At 33.0% G+C, this 18,520-nt stretch overlaps 2 protein-coding genes and 1 pseudogene across 2 annotated transcripts; all 3 read right to left on the reverse strand.

The window, feature by feature from the left end:
- Nucleotides 1-579: 579 nt before the first annotated feature.
- On the reverse strand, nt 580-6,125 carry LOC145606658 (putative protein phosphatase 2C 34). Its single transcript, XM_081662467.1, has 7 exons — nt 5,753-6,125; nt 5,093-5,333; nt 4,345-4,662; nt 3,516-3,633; nt 3,200-3,423; nt 1,933-2,144; nt 580-802 (listed from the first exon to the last, which is right to left on the reverse strand). The coding sequence occupies exons 2-7, from the start codon at nt 5,327-5,329 to the stop codon at nt 763-765; spliced, it is 1,149 nt and encodes a 382-aa protein (XP_081518593.1). The 5' UTR covers nt 5,330-5,333; nt 5,753-6,125; the 3' UTR covers nt 580-762.
- Nucleotides 6,126-6,445: 320 nt separating this feature from the next.
- LOC145607604 (putative pentatricopeptide repeat-containing protein At5g52630 pseudogene) lies at nt 6,446-8,532 on the reverse strand (annotated as a pseudogene).
- A 5,176-nt stretch (nt 8,533-13,708) lies between these two features.
- Nucleotides 13,709-16,176, reverse strand: LOC145608256 (plasmodesmata-located protein 2-like). The gene is made up of 3 exons (XM_081663867.1): nt 15,103-16,176; nt 14,090-14,203; nt 13,709-13,945 (listed from the first exon to the last, which is right to left on the reverse strand). Exons 1-3 carry the CDS (start codon nt 15,857-15,859, stop codon nt 13,938-13,940), a joined length of 879 nt encoding a protein of 292 aa, XP_081519993.1. The 5' UTR covers nt 15,860-16,176; the 3' UTR covers nt 13,709-13,937.
- Between the last annotated feature and the right edge of the window lie 2,344 nt (nt 16,177-18,520).

The following is an 18,520-nucleotide window of genomic DNA, read 5'->3' on the forward strand; positions in this document are numbered from 1 at the left end:
TTTTCTCTCTCTCTTTTTTAAAAAATCCAATAGTGCACACCAAAAAATTGCATCAAATTACCGATTAATTGTTGGTATAGTGGTGATTGGGAATACACTTGGTAGGGAGGACTTGTGTTCAATCCCCCGCAACAATAAACGGGAGGATACTAGAACCTAACCATCCAGAACTGATCCTTGAATCCAGATGAGCCCAAAGGATGAACTGGATGGAACACCAAAAAAAAAAAAAAAATTGTATCAAATTGAAAATGTAACCCTTTTTTTAGCAAAATTGATCTGAACACTGTGAACAATGGCTTGGATGCACCCAACACCCTGTAATTTGCGTAGTAGCCAAAACACCACAAACTAATGGCTTGGGTACAAAGCGCACCTTTAATGAGTTTTCCGGCCACCATTCTCGTCGGAGCCGATGAATTAAATTTTTATTTTTCGATTTGCGTGCCAAAAAATGTTTTATTAAGATGTCGATGGGTAATTTTGAACTTTAGGGTCCAAATTGAGCTCAAAATAAGAAAAAAAAAAAAAAAAAAAAAAAAAAAAAAAAGCGCATACAATTTTACTTTCACTTAGATTCGAATAAAAGATCATAACTTCTTCATATATTTGTTGAAAAGAGAAATGTGATGATCAGTCTTCAATTTGAATCACCTTCAAACGTTAATAAAAATTATTATTTGAAGTTGAACCTTGGCAAAAGTCCTTTGATCATATTTAAAAAGTTGTACGAAGTATTTCAATTCGCTTCTTAGTACTCTACTATATTTTGCATGCGCGATGAAGATCTCCCAAGTCAAACCTACAACATCAAACACAAAGGAGCAATACCAAAGTGTAGAAAAGTAACATAGATAGTTGTGGAGTAATATGTACAAAAGAGTTACAATTATCTCGAGTATTCAAAATATAAGCTATAAAAATGTTAAATGACAATGAAAATGTATTAAAATGAAAAAATAAATAAATCAGTGATTAATAATAATGAAATACTCCATACCATTTATCATGGGGCTACACATTTTGTTTTTTCGAATAATATTTGTGCTTATGTTTTTACTTCCCAAATGAGCATTCTTCTAAAATGGACAGATGATAATCTAAAAATAATTGAGCGAACGAGGAGCAGTATTGTTGTTTGCGACTTTGTGAACTATTGATTTTAAACGAAATGAATACCAGAAACTTGGTACTATACAATTTTTCTGAAACTCAATTCAAGTAATAGTTTACACGCTCTATTCCTTTATTTTATCTTTCTATTTGCTTATCACAATCTTCAATACACATCTTTGATTTTTTTATTTAAAAATTGGATAACAAAATTCTTTAACTGCAAATAAAACTATCGAAACGTTGATAGTTTAGAAATACACTTAAAGACGATTTAACAATATTACACATGACTGTTTTATCTTATACTTTGTATATATTTTGATTAGAATTTAATATCATAGTTCAACTGATATCCTGAATAGGCAGAGCAAAAAGAAACAAATAGAATACTAGATTACTTCAAAATAGTTGAACTAATATCCTGAATGGTTAGTATAACTCCCGTAATCCATACAAGATAACCCATCACATATATACATATATACATTATTATTATTATTATATTACATCTTATAGTGCAGTAAACTAGCAAAATATACAACCAAAGAGATTATACGCATAACTATATCATTTCCCATGTCCGACTAAGCTAGGTATAATACCCTCTGATCACAAGACGGGAGCATCACAAGACACAAACCCGTGCGACTACCCCCAAGAAGTTAGCCTATAAACTCAATGCTACAAACATATACTTCCTCTGTCCCATAAAGTTTGTCAGATTTTTCTAAATATGCAGCCCATATATATTATTTATGGGTTTCAAAAAAATGTGACAAATTTCATGGGATAGGATGGAGATAATTTGAGACTTACTTTAAAGTTTTATGTCCTATCTGCACTTGATGGGGAGCTGAAGAGTTGTGGAAGTACATGCAGATGGCGGAGATGTCGTCCGCTGCTATGCCAGGCCTCTTAGATTTCCATGCATGAGCTGCGTATTTTACTAGCCTCTTAGCAGATTTTTCTCTTGTCGGTGCTGAAGAAACTATCTGCACAGCTTCTTCGTTGGAGATAACATCCCACACCTGTAATATATTTTCAAAAATAAAAAGTCCCATAAGGCATTTGTAAATTGACAATTTTAAGTAGCATACTTAAGAAGAGATTGTACTTAATCAAAAGATATGAAGGCGTCAAATATATCCCAATCCCAAATCACTTCAGAGTTCATGCATTGACTTAAGACTTCTTTGTCTGATGGAAGGCCAACTTCCAAATTAAACTTCAAGGTAAGTATGTGAGTGTAAGGAATGGTTCATTGTTTGTTCCATGAAGCAAACCTTCATGAAAGCCCACAAATATACAATGTGTTGAATAAATGCGTAGTTAATTGGATTTAGCAAGAATACAAAAAGTGCAAGTTTGTGAAATCATTAGTGCATCTATGCTCGTACAAGCTAGGGAAGTCCAACTCTCCTTTCAAGACGAGCAAATTACCATGTTATGTAGGAACTTGGTTACATGTGGAACTTGAACATCCAAGAAAGACGATGAACCAAACAATGTAATTTTCTTTTATTTCTTGGAACTATAAGTTCCTAAGGCTATTAATACCATACCAGGCAAGGCCCTTTTGATGCTTTAAAGGTGTTTCCTTAATATATGAAGTTAGAAATGCAGAAGCCATACTTAAAAGTGGCAACATTGAAATTTGCCCCAGTTATAAGAAATCATTGGTCCAACAACATATTGCTAATCAAAGGGTGCTTAACAAATTATGATCTTTCATTTTTTTTTTTTGTCCTACAAATAGTAGAACATTTCAATATCCTACCCTAGCATCAATGCTGTCAGCATGCATCTATGCTATCTTTTCCAATTAATATCCACAAGAGAAACTATAGATCAAGTAAAAAAGACATGTACAGATGAACTAGGAATGTTTGTTTCTTCTGATCATTATTAGATCAGGGCAAGTGTAGAAAAAGTTTGGCAGACCATTTGAAAAGAATCTTCTACATTGACATAGAAAAAGTAAACCATCATTTCTCACCTGAGACAATGCACAGCTAATCCTAGGTCTCAGGATGATAATTGGAAAGCACATAACACAAAAGTGAAGGGAACTAAAGAAGCTAACCCCATCTGTAGCCAATATGGCAAATTGGTCTCTGCTTGTAATGCGCCTCTGTGTAACTTCAGGTTCAGAAATAAGCCCAAAATCTTTCATGCAATGATCTCCTAAGGCTCGTGAAAGGGCCAGTCCTGGAGCCCCATTATTTGGCTGCCAGAGCCTATAGATCCCTGGTTCATCATGAGAGCAAAATACTCGTCCTCTTGACAACATTATTCTCTCCTCTTCTTCTGCGCATTGAATACATGAAATGCTGTTAAATTTCTAAACCACAAAATAAATGTCACCAAATAACATTACAAGAGAGATAGAGAGCTCTAACGAGGTAAGTTGGGCTTCAAATCAATTGTTAATTGAACGGGTACCAAGTTTCCATTTTCACTCATTGTAGCTAAAACCGCACGAGAGTCTCCAACATTAGCTACAGTAAGGAGTTCACCCTGAATATTCCATACACAATATAACAGGTTAAAATGACTGATTTTTCACTGTCAAGAAACTAGAAGCCTCTCACAGAGACATGAAAAGCAAAAATACTTCGTATAGGATTTTTTTTTTTTTTTTTTTTTTTTTTTTTTGAGGAAATCTTCATATAGATATATGATTTCAGAAGAAAACATCATGTGTAGCGCAGTAAGTTAAATTCTTTAACGCTATAAAACTGATAAAGACAAGTTGATCATTTGTCATTCATTAACCATAGAATAACTATATTTGTCATTCATTCTCAGTCTCCATATAGATTGGTGATCATTTCAGATTCTCGGATCCTATTCAGAACAGGCTCAACTATAAACTGAATCTGGGATTCTAATTCCTCACAAACAGATAAGATACTTTTTGTTCATCCATTGATCACAAACCATATTATTCAGCTAAATATTTAAGAAGATCAAGTTTGTGATAAAAAAAATACTTTAAACAACATGCTAGTATTATTAGGGAAGATCAAGTTTTAACGAAGTACAAACGCAGGCTCCAAACAAAGTGAAATAAGTGCCAGGTAATGTAACAGAACTGCAGCATCAGTAGTTTTAAATTCTTAGAAGCAAGATGTATTAAGGAAAACTCTTCATTTAGCCATTAAATTTCGAAATACATAACAAGCTTTTTAATAGATAAAAATAAATAAATAAATAAATCATCAATACCTGTCTCACAATTGCCAAGGCAGTAGTCCCACTATCAAATGAGTCAACTCTTGGATGCCGTTTTAGTTCTTGATCAATGACAGAACAAGTCCTTGAATATGTTTGTTTCCATATGTGAAACTCTTGGGCATCTTTAGTCAGCTGATTCATATCCACATCAAGCTCAAGTTCAAGTGGATGGACGGCAAGTATTTCCTGCCAACTGCGTAGCAGTAAAGATGGCAGCAATTTGCTGACATATTTAGAAACAAAATGACCCACAGGACCATGCCCATCAAAGATTCCACAGAAAGTCATATCTTGTTGGCAACCAAACTCCTGCATTTATTTATACTGATATTAATCAATTTTTCTAAAACAGAAGAGATCTGCATTATATAGAGCATACTTACTACAGAAAATATTAACAAACTTACAAACCATTGTGTACTTCAGCTAATACAGTCTTACAGAGTACATGAAATACAATCCAACTACACCAGCATTTACTGTAGAGAACATAAATAACCATCTATCATATAGCCTATAAGTGACTTCCGTATGTATATAATCTGGTTTGGGCTACACCCAATTTAGCTTGGCCTAGTTGTTTGGGAACAAGTGGGATACGGAGGGGAAAAAAAAAAAAGGTATTTTCCAGCCATGTCTAAATCCAACAGACCAAAAGTATGACATCACGTTATACTATTCCTCATCATCCAAAAAAAAAAAAAGTTACAAATTCCTAACAAGTAACTTGTAAATGTACCTTCCACACTGTCAAGCAATCCTGATTAATTCCTTTCTCCCCTTTCTTGGAAAAAACTGATGCAGCTCCATTAGACCTTGAAGTTGTTACACCAGGACATCTTAAGATTAGATGATTCTTCCTTGCTTCATCTTCCAATGACTCGGCAGCTCTCCTTCCCTTATCATTCTTAGTGTTTCTGCCTTTGGATGAAACACTCTTTGCAAGTCCCTCAAATAGCGAGGAAAATTGTACCATAGTTCTGCAGATTAGCCATTAGCAAATCAATTAACACACTCTTGTAGTTTAGCTTGAATGCCTGAAATTGTTGATATGCATGACTACTTAAGATTGACGTCCAAGGGCTGACAAAGCATAATGGAAAAAGGTCTAGTTCAAATTAAATGAAAGAAGTCCAACTTCTGATAAAAAAAATTCTAAAACCAAATCTCATGACTGTCAAGAACAGAAACATCAACAGCCTAACATGCATCAAACGGTGGCAAGATCTGGGAAGGTAATTAACTCTAAGAAAAAGTGCAGATAGGGAAGTTGTTTAAGAGACTTGCAAAGGCAGATATAAGCACATAAGACATAACTGCCATAGAAAATTGAAAAACTTGACTTCTTACACGACAGAACTCTATACTGCTTGTGAACAATAAATCCAGATAGTGTTACCTGTGCTCAGAAATATGTTGTTTTGAGCTTGTGAGTCTTCAGAAATTGCAGATTACAATAAAGAAACTCAATAGGGTTTCAAATTCTAAAATCTTAAAAGAAGCAATTTACCCTCTAATCTCAATTATCCACCCTGTGGTATATATGCGTTTCAGTCCCCTATTTGCGATTTTCAATGATGATAAACAGTTCCGATTTCAACCCTTAAGACAGCCAAGGAGATATTTATTTTCTTGCGTTAACACTTCACAGAGACACTGTAGCATTAAGACTTGAACAAGAATGGGTGCTATCTTTAGCAAGCAAAATTGGAAGTTTATAAGCTAGCTCAACTAATCTCATACATTATTTTATACAAAGTCGGCTTATGGAAAGTGAATTTTGCTGACATTATATGTAAGTTTAATTAAATCAGGTAAGTGGTGCAAACAAACTGAATAGGATTAAAAAAATTGCTCGGTTGAGATTAATTTTCAGTGGTCCTAATCCCTTAATATAGTATTGAAGATAAGTTTATCTTGATATTAAACAATTTCAAGAATCATGGTGCCTGTGTGCTGTGATGCAAGCTAATGTAATATAATAGAGCAGTACGACGTAGACAGCATATAACAAAATAAGACTGCTAAATATCATATGCGAATTTTCCTTTTCTTAAAACAAATCCAACAGCAAGTGATTCAATATTCTGAATCAAAATATGAAAAACATGGCTGCAAGAAAGCCAGGTGTCTAAGACATGTCAATTTGGAAAAGTGGGACAACTTGGACTGAGATAGATACGCAAGCTGCTTACGTGGAATAAACTAGTGGACAGAAAATTAGAGCAAATACAGGGTGTCAAAAGATGTTACCTCAAGTAGTTAAGCAGGTAAAATTAGTTTATCCTTCCAAAATATTAAAAAATGTTACCAAGTTAACTATGAGATCATGACAGTGCACTTTTGAATTCAATTATTCCTATTTAATAGAAAAAAAAATAGCATAAAACATTTACCAACTGACTGAAAACAATGCAATTTGCTAGTTGCCATAGCTGGTAATGTGGTAACACTTTACACGGGTTACCAATAATCTCCGCAAGTACAGCTTCCGTCAATAAATCTATGGTATCTGTTGACATCGCGCACAATAATTTCCTTTTCCAACAGCCTACTGAAATACTTGAAGGCTTCATGGCAATCCCTGCATATTCTAAGATTCTTCAGAATCCTCAAAGGTTTCCCAGGAGGTGCTGCCCCACTTAACACCCCATATGCCAACGCCAACTTCTCACTGTGATATGAAAGCCCTTCTCTTTTCTCCCCTTCCTCAACATCATGTAACATCTCGCTCCAATTTGGCACATAACCAAGTTTTTCAATCTCTTTCATGAGTTCTGCAAGCTTTGCATAAACCTCTTTTATCCGTTCATGCTCGCTGTCCCCTGCTAAAAACATGTGCACTTTTCCTCGCACTTCCATCCAACTCCTCCCACCTTCCTTCTTCACGTTCACATTATTCATCATCTTCCTAACATTTGCAGCCTCATTCCACCTCCCTGAAGCAGAGAATGTATTCGCAGCTATCACATATGCGGAGTCATCATTAGGGTCAAGTTCCAATAGCCGCTTACTCATCCTCCAAGCAACATCAGCATCACCATGTGCCGCACTTGCTGACAGTAAAACCCTCCACACACCAGCATCCGGCTTAATTGGCATGGTCATAGCAATCCGCTCAGCATCATCCAATCTCCCAACTCTACCCAATGCACCCACTAAACAAGTATAGTGCTCTAACGAAGGCTTTAAACCATACTTTACTTTCATCTGATTAATCCAATACTCTGTCTCATCAGCTAAACCCGCATTATATAATGATGTTAACACAGCCAAGAAACTGAAATCATCAGGTTCAAGTCCTCGCGATTCGAATAAACCAAAAAGTTCAAGAACTGAAGATTGATCACCCTGTTGAGCATAAGAGGCCATCATGGCATTCCATCCCACAATATTCATATCAGGCAAGAACTCATCAAACACCCTCCTAGCTTCCATTACCATACCACACTTCCCATATGCAGTAACCAATCCAGTACTAACATAAATAGCTTTAATAAGCCCTGTAACAACTCCATGACCATGAATAACCCTACATTGTTCCAAAGTAGCAAGCTCGGCACCAGCACCTAGCGCCCCAGAAACACTATAAACCGTAGAACTCACATTCCGAGACACCATCTCAGCAAAAAGACCCAAAGCCTCAACAGGACGAGAATTCTGAGCAAACCCAACAACCATAGACGAATAACAAACCCCATCTCTCTCAGGCATTTCATCGAACACCTTATATGCATAATCAGGAAGCCGCAATTTCGAGTAAAAATGAACAAGGGCAGAAGCGCAAAAGGGCTGAGATGACAGAGAAAGCTTAAGGGAGAGAGAATGAACCTGGGTTCCAAAGGGTAGCAGAGAAAGAGTAGCACAAGTCTTGATAATGGAGGCTAAAGTTCGCTGATTGGGGCGAGTTGGGTGGCGGAGCATGGCGATGAAATGGCGCAGAGAAAGCGGAGAATTGGGGTTGCCGGAGATGAGGGAAGTCCATGAGACGACGTTGGGAGATGGGATTTGCTGAAAAACTGCAAAAGCTTCAGAAAAATGGTGGGATTTTGAGTAGAAAGTGATCAACCTGTTGAGGAAAGAGAGGGAATGTTGTGTGTTTGATGTTTTGATAATGTGGGCGTGGATTGTTCGTGGGTCTTTGGAATTTGATGATAATAGTGCGTCAAAGTAATCCATGTTGAAGAGATTTGGGAGCAAAATTGTGCAAAAATTTCATTTATATTTTGATTGCATAGATGATGAGTAAAACATGTTCATGAGTCTTTAGCCTACTCATAGTATACAAGGTGTAATTCCAATTGGATTATGGCTACATCAGAGGTTGGATACCGAAAGCTGCGATAAATCTAGAATTTGCTTATTTGAGCTTAATGGAAATCATGTCGTACTACAAACTTTAAGATGGATTTTAACTACACTTTTACTTTACTACTTTTTTTTGAAGGGTTTTTTTTTTTTTTTTGAAGGGACTTTTACTTTACTACTCGTAGTATTTTTGTTTAATTAAGTAAATCTATTGGAATGCAATATAGCTATTAAGGCCTTGTTTGATTCACCTTCATTTTTGCTGAACTGAAATTATTTTTACTGAACTGAACTTAACTTTACTGAACTGAAATTATTTTTACTGATTTTCTATTATAATTCTTTTTTAAGAAAACTGAATTTTACTAAAATGAACTTATTTTTACTGAACTGAAATTAATTTTACTGAATTTACTTAATATTATTTTTAAGGTGAAGAGAACAGAGCCTAAGTCTCAAACTCTCATTTGTAAATTGCAGGCACTTGATATTTCTTTTCAGCGGTTGCGTATGCAATTTTATCACGAGGATCATTTTGTGGATGTTGTGATGATAAAAATGAATTTTAGGTAATCTAGTTCTCATAGTCATCTTATATCAACAATATTTGGTGAGTTTTTATTGAAATATTTTATATCTTCTTTATTTTTATTTTCGCAAATCAATTTCTTTTTTCTAGCCTCATTCTTCTTAAGATATAAGGTTGGTGGATACTCCTATTTAAAGACCACGTCAAGATTAAATTTATTTTATTGAGTTTGCATGTTTGAGGTTAGACTATGGGATGGGGCATATGCAAACTTGAGTAGTGCACACAAAAAGAAAACATGCATATATCCTTTGAAAATAGTTTTAAAAAAACTACTACTTTAAAAAAATTGAATAAATCTAGAAAGGTGAAATGAGTCAATTTTATACGCTTTGTAAAAATTAAAGGGGTCAAACAAAAGATGGCTCTTTGAAACTCATCCTATGAGACAGGATAAATCTAAATTACTTTTTTTAATTTATGTTTGATTGCGTTCTTTCTATCTATTAAAAATTACTTCTCTTCTATTTTTTTATTAGGTATATTAATAACCATAAGTCCCTTAACATCTAGCATTAGGATTTTAATTTTTAAAAAATGAAAAAAAAAATTGATTAGACTCCACTTTTCTCCCTCCCTCTCTCTTTTTAGTTGCATGATAATAATATCCAACTAAACTATTCTCAAAACCACCAAAGCCTTTTCAAAAAAGCTCTACACTACATAAGCCTCCAAAGTAGATTTTGGGGACATAATCTTTCAATTATTAAGAATGGAATTATGTGGATAATGACTAGGTGACCCTAATAGAAACGATCCATCTTATCATGCTAATGTGACCTTCAACCTTAAGATTGAATAGTAGGGTCTTGCAACTTGTTCTCGTTCTTAACCAATCACATACTTAGATATATGTTACTTATTCATGGGTCCAATTGCCTCTACAAATATCATGTCAATATTGGAATGATTCAATGTTTTCAAGACATTCATAATATATTACTTCGTATATGGTTGATAACTTTGACAAGACTACAACAAAAAAAAAAAAAAAAAAAAAAAAAAAAAAAAAAAAAAAACACTCTACAATGGTTCATCTTTACTATAATTGAAGGCTATGACATTTTTAGAAAGGGCTAAACGAAGGTAGCAAGGAAGGTGGTAATAACCATCAACTCATGGGCTATGTTTGAATGGCTCCACTGAAAATTAGAAGCATTTTCAAAAATATCCTTAGAGTATATACTACTTAAATTCGTAGATCGATTGATGCACAAACACGTCTTATGTACTAGTATAGGGCTAGGATAGGTGGGTAGTGCTCTCTCTTATTTAGCCATTACCCAAACAAAAGATAAAGTGTCAATATCTAACATTTGTCCGGCTTTTTAAATACCTTATATTATAGAGCTCGATAACTAGCGTTTATTCATCTTAGTAGACGAGTTTCGATCTTAATGGAGATCGAAACATTTTTAATAGAGCAAAACTTTTATATGTAGCTAGTTATCTACACAAGCCATGATGATTACGCAAATACTACTTTTAACCTACAATTTTTTTAACTAATTATATTTTTTAAAAAGGATGTAACTAATTAATTATGTATAACTTCATTACTACATACCTTCCTAATCTAATTACCTAAAAAAGCATATCTCCCCAACCTACTTAAAAAAAAAAAAAAAAAAAAAAAAGAAGGTGGCCCTACAAAAAACAGGAGGGCATTGATGAGTCAAAATTGTGCGCCGGAGATTTAATATGCATCGCAAATTATTTTCCTTGGAATAAGTATGTGCGTGGTATGTATATTGTATATCACATGGTTTGTGGAACATAATTAGTCATATTCAAGGTCAATCCAAAGCAAACAAACGTCCAACAAAAAACAAAAAGGAATCGTAGTAGTTAACCCTTAATCAATGTGCATACAAGCATGATCTTCCAAAAGTTCTAGAACTTCTATGTCCATTGTTTATTTAAACACTTTATAAAAGTAACAATATTATCTTTAAGTAATTTAATAGAAAGATGGTTTTCTTTTTAAAATAACTATATTATTGAAAAGAATGTTAAAAGAAGTATAAAGATCAAAATGGCATTAATAAATACTTCGGACTTGCTTACTTTATTTGTATTGTTGATCGAGTATAAGGGTTTGTTTTCTTCACCTTATTTCCGCTTGTTTGTACTCATCAATCTTTATTTAAACTTATCACAAATTATAATTGAACTTATACAGTCTTTATCACGTGTAACATGCTCAACCAAAATCCTCAAAATCAATTTGTTTTTACGATACTATATGTTGTGATTATCAAGCAACAAAAACAGTGTTTACTTTAAAAATCATAGAGACTATAAATTAAAAGGGGGTTTGCAGCTTGATTCTAGTCAACAAGAAATTACAAGGTATTTGTTTATGGTTCCTTTTTATGGTTAATATTAATTTGTAGTATCTCAATGTTTTTTGTGTGGGAATGTAAGATCGATGTAAATTCCTGCGGAGCTGTAAACCCTTACAACTTAACTTGATCGAAGATACTAAATTAGTTAATTAGACACTTTAAATTGGTAATTCATCTCAACTTTACACAAGATTCCTAAAGTAACTACATGAAACCATTGGAGGACATAATATCATAAGGTATCAATCAGATACTTGACTAAACTCACAAGTCATAAGATTACAACTCAAGTACAAATAACATTCATCATTTATAAAAGAGGACACTTCATGGAGTAAAAGTGTCTCCCTGCGGAATATTCCAATGTCATATAGCAAAGGAACGCATTAGTTTCTTGCATTCTCTATAAATATTTAATTCTAAAGGGACATATATTCCTAGTGGTTTCTAGGAATAATATTTGCACATAACATCGATAAAGTTTAAAGTTGACAAACAAATTGTCTGAGCCGAGTTCAAATGTTTAATTCATAAGATACTAAAATAAATATAGAGTAGGTATTATGTATTCATGATTTAAGATATGTCGCACTTTTAATGTATAAAGTATTATAAAAACTCATATGAAATAATCTTTAAGAGTTTAAGGGAGGAACAGAGTTCTTTTCAATGAACCATAGTATTCTTGACCAAGGATGACAAACAAGCAATTAGTCAAACATGTATAAATTGACCCAAATTAAAGTAAAATTTATTAATCCTAAAAATGGCGGGCTACAACATAGGATGCACATTTATGCGATAGTACAAGTATATGCTCGCCAGGCAGTAGCCACTTACCCCTCACTATCAAAATATCCAACTTGCTACCAACTAATCTAAGTACCACATCTAACATCAACAGAAATTGCAGCAATTCAATTAACTTTACTAAAAGAACAACATTTAATTAAAGATCTCAACAAGGAAGTTGTGCTACACTGCTAGTATTCCTTCTCACTCCCTACTTACATTATTCGGACTTTGGATGCATGTGCCCTAATCTGCCCCCTTTTTATTTGTGTTAACACCTTTTTCTAAGCTATTATAAATTGTTTGTATCGGTACTAAAATTGCAACACTTTAACTTATGTCACTTGTGTCTTAGGGTCTGTTCTCATTGACTTAACTCAGCTGAACTGAATATTTTATAAGAGAAGGAAATTAGGAGCCGAGCTGAACTGAACTGAATTTCAACGTATGAGAACATGCCCTTATTCACAAAATTATTTTGACATTTTAACTTATGATTAAGGCCAGGGCATGTTCTCTTCGGCTTGATTTCAGTTAAGTTCAGCTCCAATCAGTTCACTTCTGTTCATTTTATGATTTCCTACTCTTATAAACAATTCATTTCATTTTAGCTCCAATCAGTTCAGTTTAATTCATTTAAGCTTAGTTTAGTAAATCATAACATGCCCTAAGGGAATATATTTTGTTGAATGTTACTTAGATTTGCTTAGCTTCCATATATACTTTTACAATATCAAATTTTGCTTATTACTTATTGATCCAAGATATAGTAATTGAAATAATGCATTTGCAAGTGTAATGTAAAAAGTGTTGCAATTTTAATGAAATAGAGTTAGGGGCTGTTTTGATTGACTGAATTGAGCCGAACTGAACTTATTGGAGCCAAGCTAAACTGAAAATAATCTGAAAAGAATAGGCCCTTAGTACAATAATTACTTACTCCGCTGGTTCATTAATGAATAACATACTCCCGTACTACATTTGGTTCAAGATTTCGTGTCAATATGTGTACCGATCAAATTAGGACACATAGCTTTACGATGTTTAAAGAATGACAAATTACATACCATTTCCGAATCAGTCTAAAAATAGATATATGGCATATTAGTTAGAAACGGAAAAGTACAAGATTAATAAGACACATAATAATGGAATAAAGGATCATCTTTAAGCGAAACCTATAGAAAAAGAAAATAAGTCACATGTGACATGCCAATAAGAAAACAGAATGCCAAAGAACTTTTTCAAAATATCCCTTCTCTATTTTCTTTTTAAAAATATTGGCATCTTGAATGACAATGACAAAAAACATTCAATATGCCTGAATGGCTGAATGAACCTTTGTTCTTACCATTTATACTGAATAATTCAGTTGTTTTTCTGACTACAAAAAAAGAAAAAAGGGAATTTTACAATTTTCGCCCTTAATTAATCCACCAAACAAAATGAAAAATACCCTTCCCTTGATAAACAAAAATTCACAAAAATTTGGTTCTTCCCACCTTTTAAGAAAAACAAGAATTTGTTTCTTCAACCAGCTGTTTTCCTCAAAAATCTGCATAAAATAACAAAAAAATACAGCTATTTATACTATTAACATGAGAATCAAGAACATGAAAATGTTCCCAAGAAATACAAATATACAATACAAAAGACAAAATAAATTGAAAGTTTCTAAGAAATTTGAGTTTTTTCATACCATCATCCTTCTTCTTCAACCCTCTTACAAAGAGTACCATTATAATTAAGAATGCCACACCAGCTGTTACTCCTACTATTATAGCAACAGTTTTTCCGGTAGTTTGCCCTGACCCTACAACCAAAAATTACATGCAAAACTGTTTTTAATATAACTAAAATTGAACATTAAACCTTAAATAACATCAAATGATAGTTATTTTGTCACATCAATCAATATTATATGTTTAAAACCATTTCCAAAAATATATTTAATTCGAGTACTTAGGCAAAGTCCGTTGTCACATCAAATACTAATCCGTATATGAGTAAGAAAACTAAGCATTCATTACACTAATCGACATATGTTTTCATATTTAATGCTTACATGCAATTCGATCAGTCGATCCCTCTTAATTTTGGATTCACAATCCGATGTAGATATGTTAAACCAAAATATCATCCCAAAATTAAAATTTTATTGAATATCCTCAATAAATTCTACACATGCCCACACTTCAATGTCACAATCCCAATTAAAAGTAAAGTGGGGAAGGAAGTAATAATAAAGATAAAGTTAAAGGGATAACTTGCACTAAAAGCTTTGCAAAATTGAACACAAACTCATCAAAACTTATACATGCCACATCTACAAGCAATAATCAAAAGAACCACAAAAAAATAGATAAAAAATAAAAAACAAAACATCCCAAAATTCAAGGTAAATTTAGATATGAAATGGCCACCCCAACAAAAAGACTAAACAATGTATGAAGATCCAATTAATGATTTTACTAGTCCATCATGTCATTTCATAAATAATACTCACACTCCTAATTATTAACAAACAAATCCTACCAAAATCCTAAAATATAATAAAATGGTCAACAAACAAATCACCCCCATTCCCCCACAACCCCACCCCAAACCAATAATCACGTAGATAGTGTAATTTAAACCAGTAACGGGAAATAAGCTAGTAACCCATTAAAAAAAACAGGATAATGTAATTTGAACTAGTAATGCGAAAACTACCTGAACCTCTGGACCAAGACGACGTAGACGATTTAGGAACCCCATTAGGATAATAATTATAGCTAATGAAACACTTATGCAAGTAAACTTGTCCAGCCAATGAACTCCCACATTCAATTTGAGCCTTTTGAACAGCAGCCTTAACACATTGAGTACAATCAGTGCTACTAAGATCACCTTGACATTGTCCTAAAGCATAAACAGCTTGATAATTAGTTGTATAGAATCCATTACTCCCACTACTTGCAACACCATTCTCCATTACAGTTAACGCGCTATCTCGCTTCATTTCGAACCCGGCACCAGCAACATTGGTGCGGCTACAATCCTTGAACAACATTTGCATACCAGAAATCTGGGTGAATCCAGAAACTTCATATAACATGTAACAGCCTAATAATTGTACTCTTGCAGCAGTTACTTTACCACATAATTGGTCTGATAATTGAGGGAGTTTGCTAACACAATTGTAGCAATCTGCATTGCTTAAATCACCTCTACATTGAAATAACCCAGAAATTGATGATTGTGAACCACCTGTAGTTGATTTGTAGAACTTGGATCTTGAAGATTGTTGAAGAAGAGATGAAAATAAGGAAGAAAGGGATTGAGCATAACTTCCAGATGGATCTGAAATGGGTTGTCTAGAACAGCCTTTGTAAACCAGAGTAGTGTAATCAGGGGCAGATTTGGAAAACTGGGTTTGGTATAAAATGGTGAAAATTAGCAGAATAAGAATGAATGAATAATAACCCATGTTCTTTTATGTAAGTTTTTCTGGGTTTTGTTGGTTAAATCATGTATAATTTGTGGAAGATCTTAGGTTTTGGAAGGAAAATGGGAAGTGGGTTTTTGGTAAAAAAGCTGAAATTTGAAGATTTTGGTGTGTTTTTTCATGAGAAAAATGAAGAGGGTATGAGTGAATTTGGTTTGATTTTTCTGGGTTGAGTGATATTTGGGGGATAGTGTAAAATTGAGTACAACTTTTGAGATGAGAGAAATAGGAGAGGTGGAGCGGCGTTACTCTCTTTGTCTAAAAAACAGTGCAAATTTTGCTAGTGGCAAAAAAATGAAAATGAAAATGAAATAAAGAGAATAGTACAAGTACTATAAACATTAATAAAATTGAGTATAAAATTCAATTTGGTACAGTCCATTGGCATTGTTCTTTAATTGGAAGTAGTACTTGTATGTTCTTTATTTACTTCAAAAACTTTTAAAACAAATTGAATAATTGAGTACATTTATAATGGTTGCTTGTTATAAATCACTTTCATATTCTCCCCACTTCATTTATACTTGTGTAAGAACTTAGAAGGATACTCCATTCAGAATCTCATGGTATTAGGATAGTTATGAACAAGGGTGAAGTGGTGAAGCTAGATTTGACGGAGGAGAATGACCGATTATGCATCCATGCTATTTCAATAAGTGCAAGTAGGGCGTAGCACTAGTAAGGCAGAACACCACACGGGTCATGGGCTCATGGCCCTTTTAAGCCTCAACTAATCTTTGCCCATGGTTATGAAGAGTCGATACTGCAATGAGGTAGTAAAAATGAGTCGCTTGCTAACTACGGTCTTTAATGGATTTGTGAACAATATATATGAAATTTGTATGTCTATTATTTTTTGAAGTAAAATTTTATGGCTATCACGAGTATCCCTTTGTTACTTCATTGTTAACTTTTGTTAAGAATTTGTGAGAGATTGAGTTGATAACCTATAGCTTATGAAGGTCCTATTAAGTTAGCATTTGTCACATGTCAATTCCGTCCAACTTTGTAGATTAAATTTTTTTGGAGCAAGGGTAAAGGATAAGAGAACTTCATCTCCAAAGAGCCCAAAAAGGGATTTAGTTATTTATTACGAGGCTAAATTCTTACCAAAAGGTGAAGCCTGCTTAGTAATTCACTAAACTAACTCTAAAATATACGAAGTACTTCATACTTCATACTTCTTATATACGGGAATTAGTATCACCTATAATACTCTGAAAGATAATACAGTATTCTAAACTATGCTTATTAAACTCAAATAACTATATATCCAATTGTTTCATACAGATTAAAAAATGAACTCTGTAATATTCCTTTTGTTTTCAAATTAAATTCCTTAGTAATAAAATCTTGAACAGAATAGCATCATTCATGCATGTATGACATTAATTATATTCCCCTCTCAATATACTTGTATAATGTTACATGCACATGCATCCAGACAACTTAATAGTACTCTAAATAATGTTAATTAATATGCAAGTATCATTAATTATTGAAGCAAGGATATGCTTCTTTTCAGTCAGAATCTAGTTTACTATTTGTAGAGGTTAAGAACAAAAGATGGTTAGATTAAAATACTAAGCTGTCTGTAAAAAAGATTAATAAAATATTAGATGTTGTAATCTAATAATCTTTGAAAAAAAAATACAGACATACATACCTAGGTAAAATTTTATAATATAAGATCAGTCAATATTTTAAACGTATATTGGTAAATGAAATATTCTTAGAGTTGGGAAGTTGTGGGATGAAACAAGACAAAGAATCTCATTTTTGTGAGTTGGGATGGAAAAAGTGTGTTAAACAGAAAGTTTTGACCCAGAGTGCAGAGCACTTCAAACGGGGTTTGAATCTCAACATTATTATTAATGAGTAATTTGTGTTTCACTTTTTTTTTTTTTTTTTTTTTTTTTTTTTTTTTTTTTTTTTAAATGAATGATGTTGTCAAAATTCAAAAGTAGAGCTGGTAAACTTTGTTTTTAATAATTTGACCTAAATTTTGATTATAATTTGACGCAATAATAAATTGTTTCTATACAGTTATAATCGAAATTTATGTCGAATAATAGAATTGATTCTATTCAACTTTTGACAATGACATTCAATATTTAACAAATAACACTAATACGTACATAAGTGGAAACACAAATATAGGAATATATATTAACAAATTGTTTGAGTTAAATTAGATTAGATGTAGCAAGGTTTTTTTATTATTTTTTTTTTATTTTTTTAAAACAAGATGTAGCTAGCGAGCTTAATTTTGCAGTCATTCTTTGTTTCAATAGAGAAATAAACCTCGCCGCAAGCTAAGGTTTATTTTGATTCGTGTTATACTTGTGTTTTTGTTGTTGTTTAAGAAGGTAAGTTTCTGTAGAAATAATAATAATAATAATAATAATAAGGTTACTCTTGGTATATGCATGTCAAAATCTTACTTTAAGATTGCAGTCGGTATAATTATGCTAAAATATTTAACCAATAGAAGAATTCATGGTCATTGTACTATGAACACTATATCCAAAAGATCGATTATTAAGAAATATACCTAGCTAATAATTCACTGAGGTCGAGAAAACAAAAATCCTATAAAAAATGATAAAATTCAAGGTATGGTTAACCCTAAAGAATAAGTGA

This window comes from Chenopodium album, chromosome 23 (genome assembly GCF_948465745.1).
Source record: "Chenopodium album chromosome 23, dcCheAlbu1.1, whole genome shotgun sequence".
NCBI classification, from domain to species: Eukaryota; Viridiplantae; Streptophyta; class Magnoliopsida; order Caryophyllales; family Amaranthaceae; genus Chenopodium; species Chenopodium album.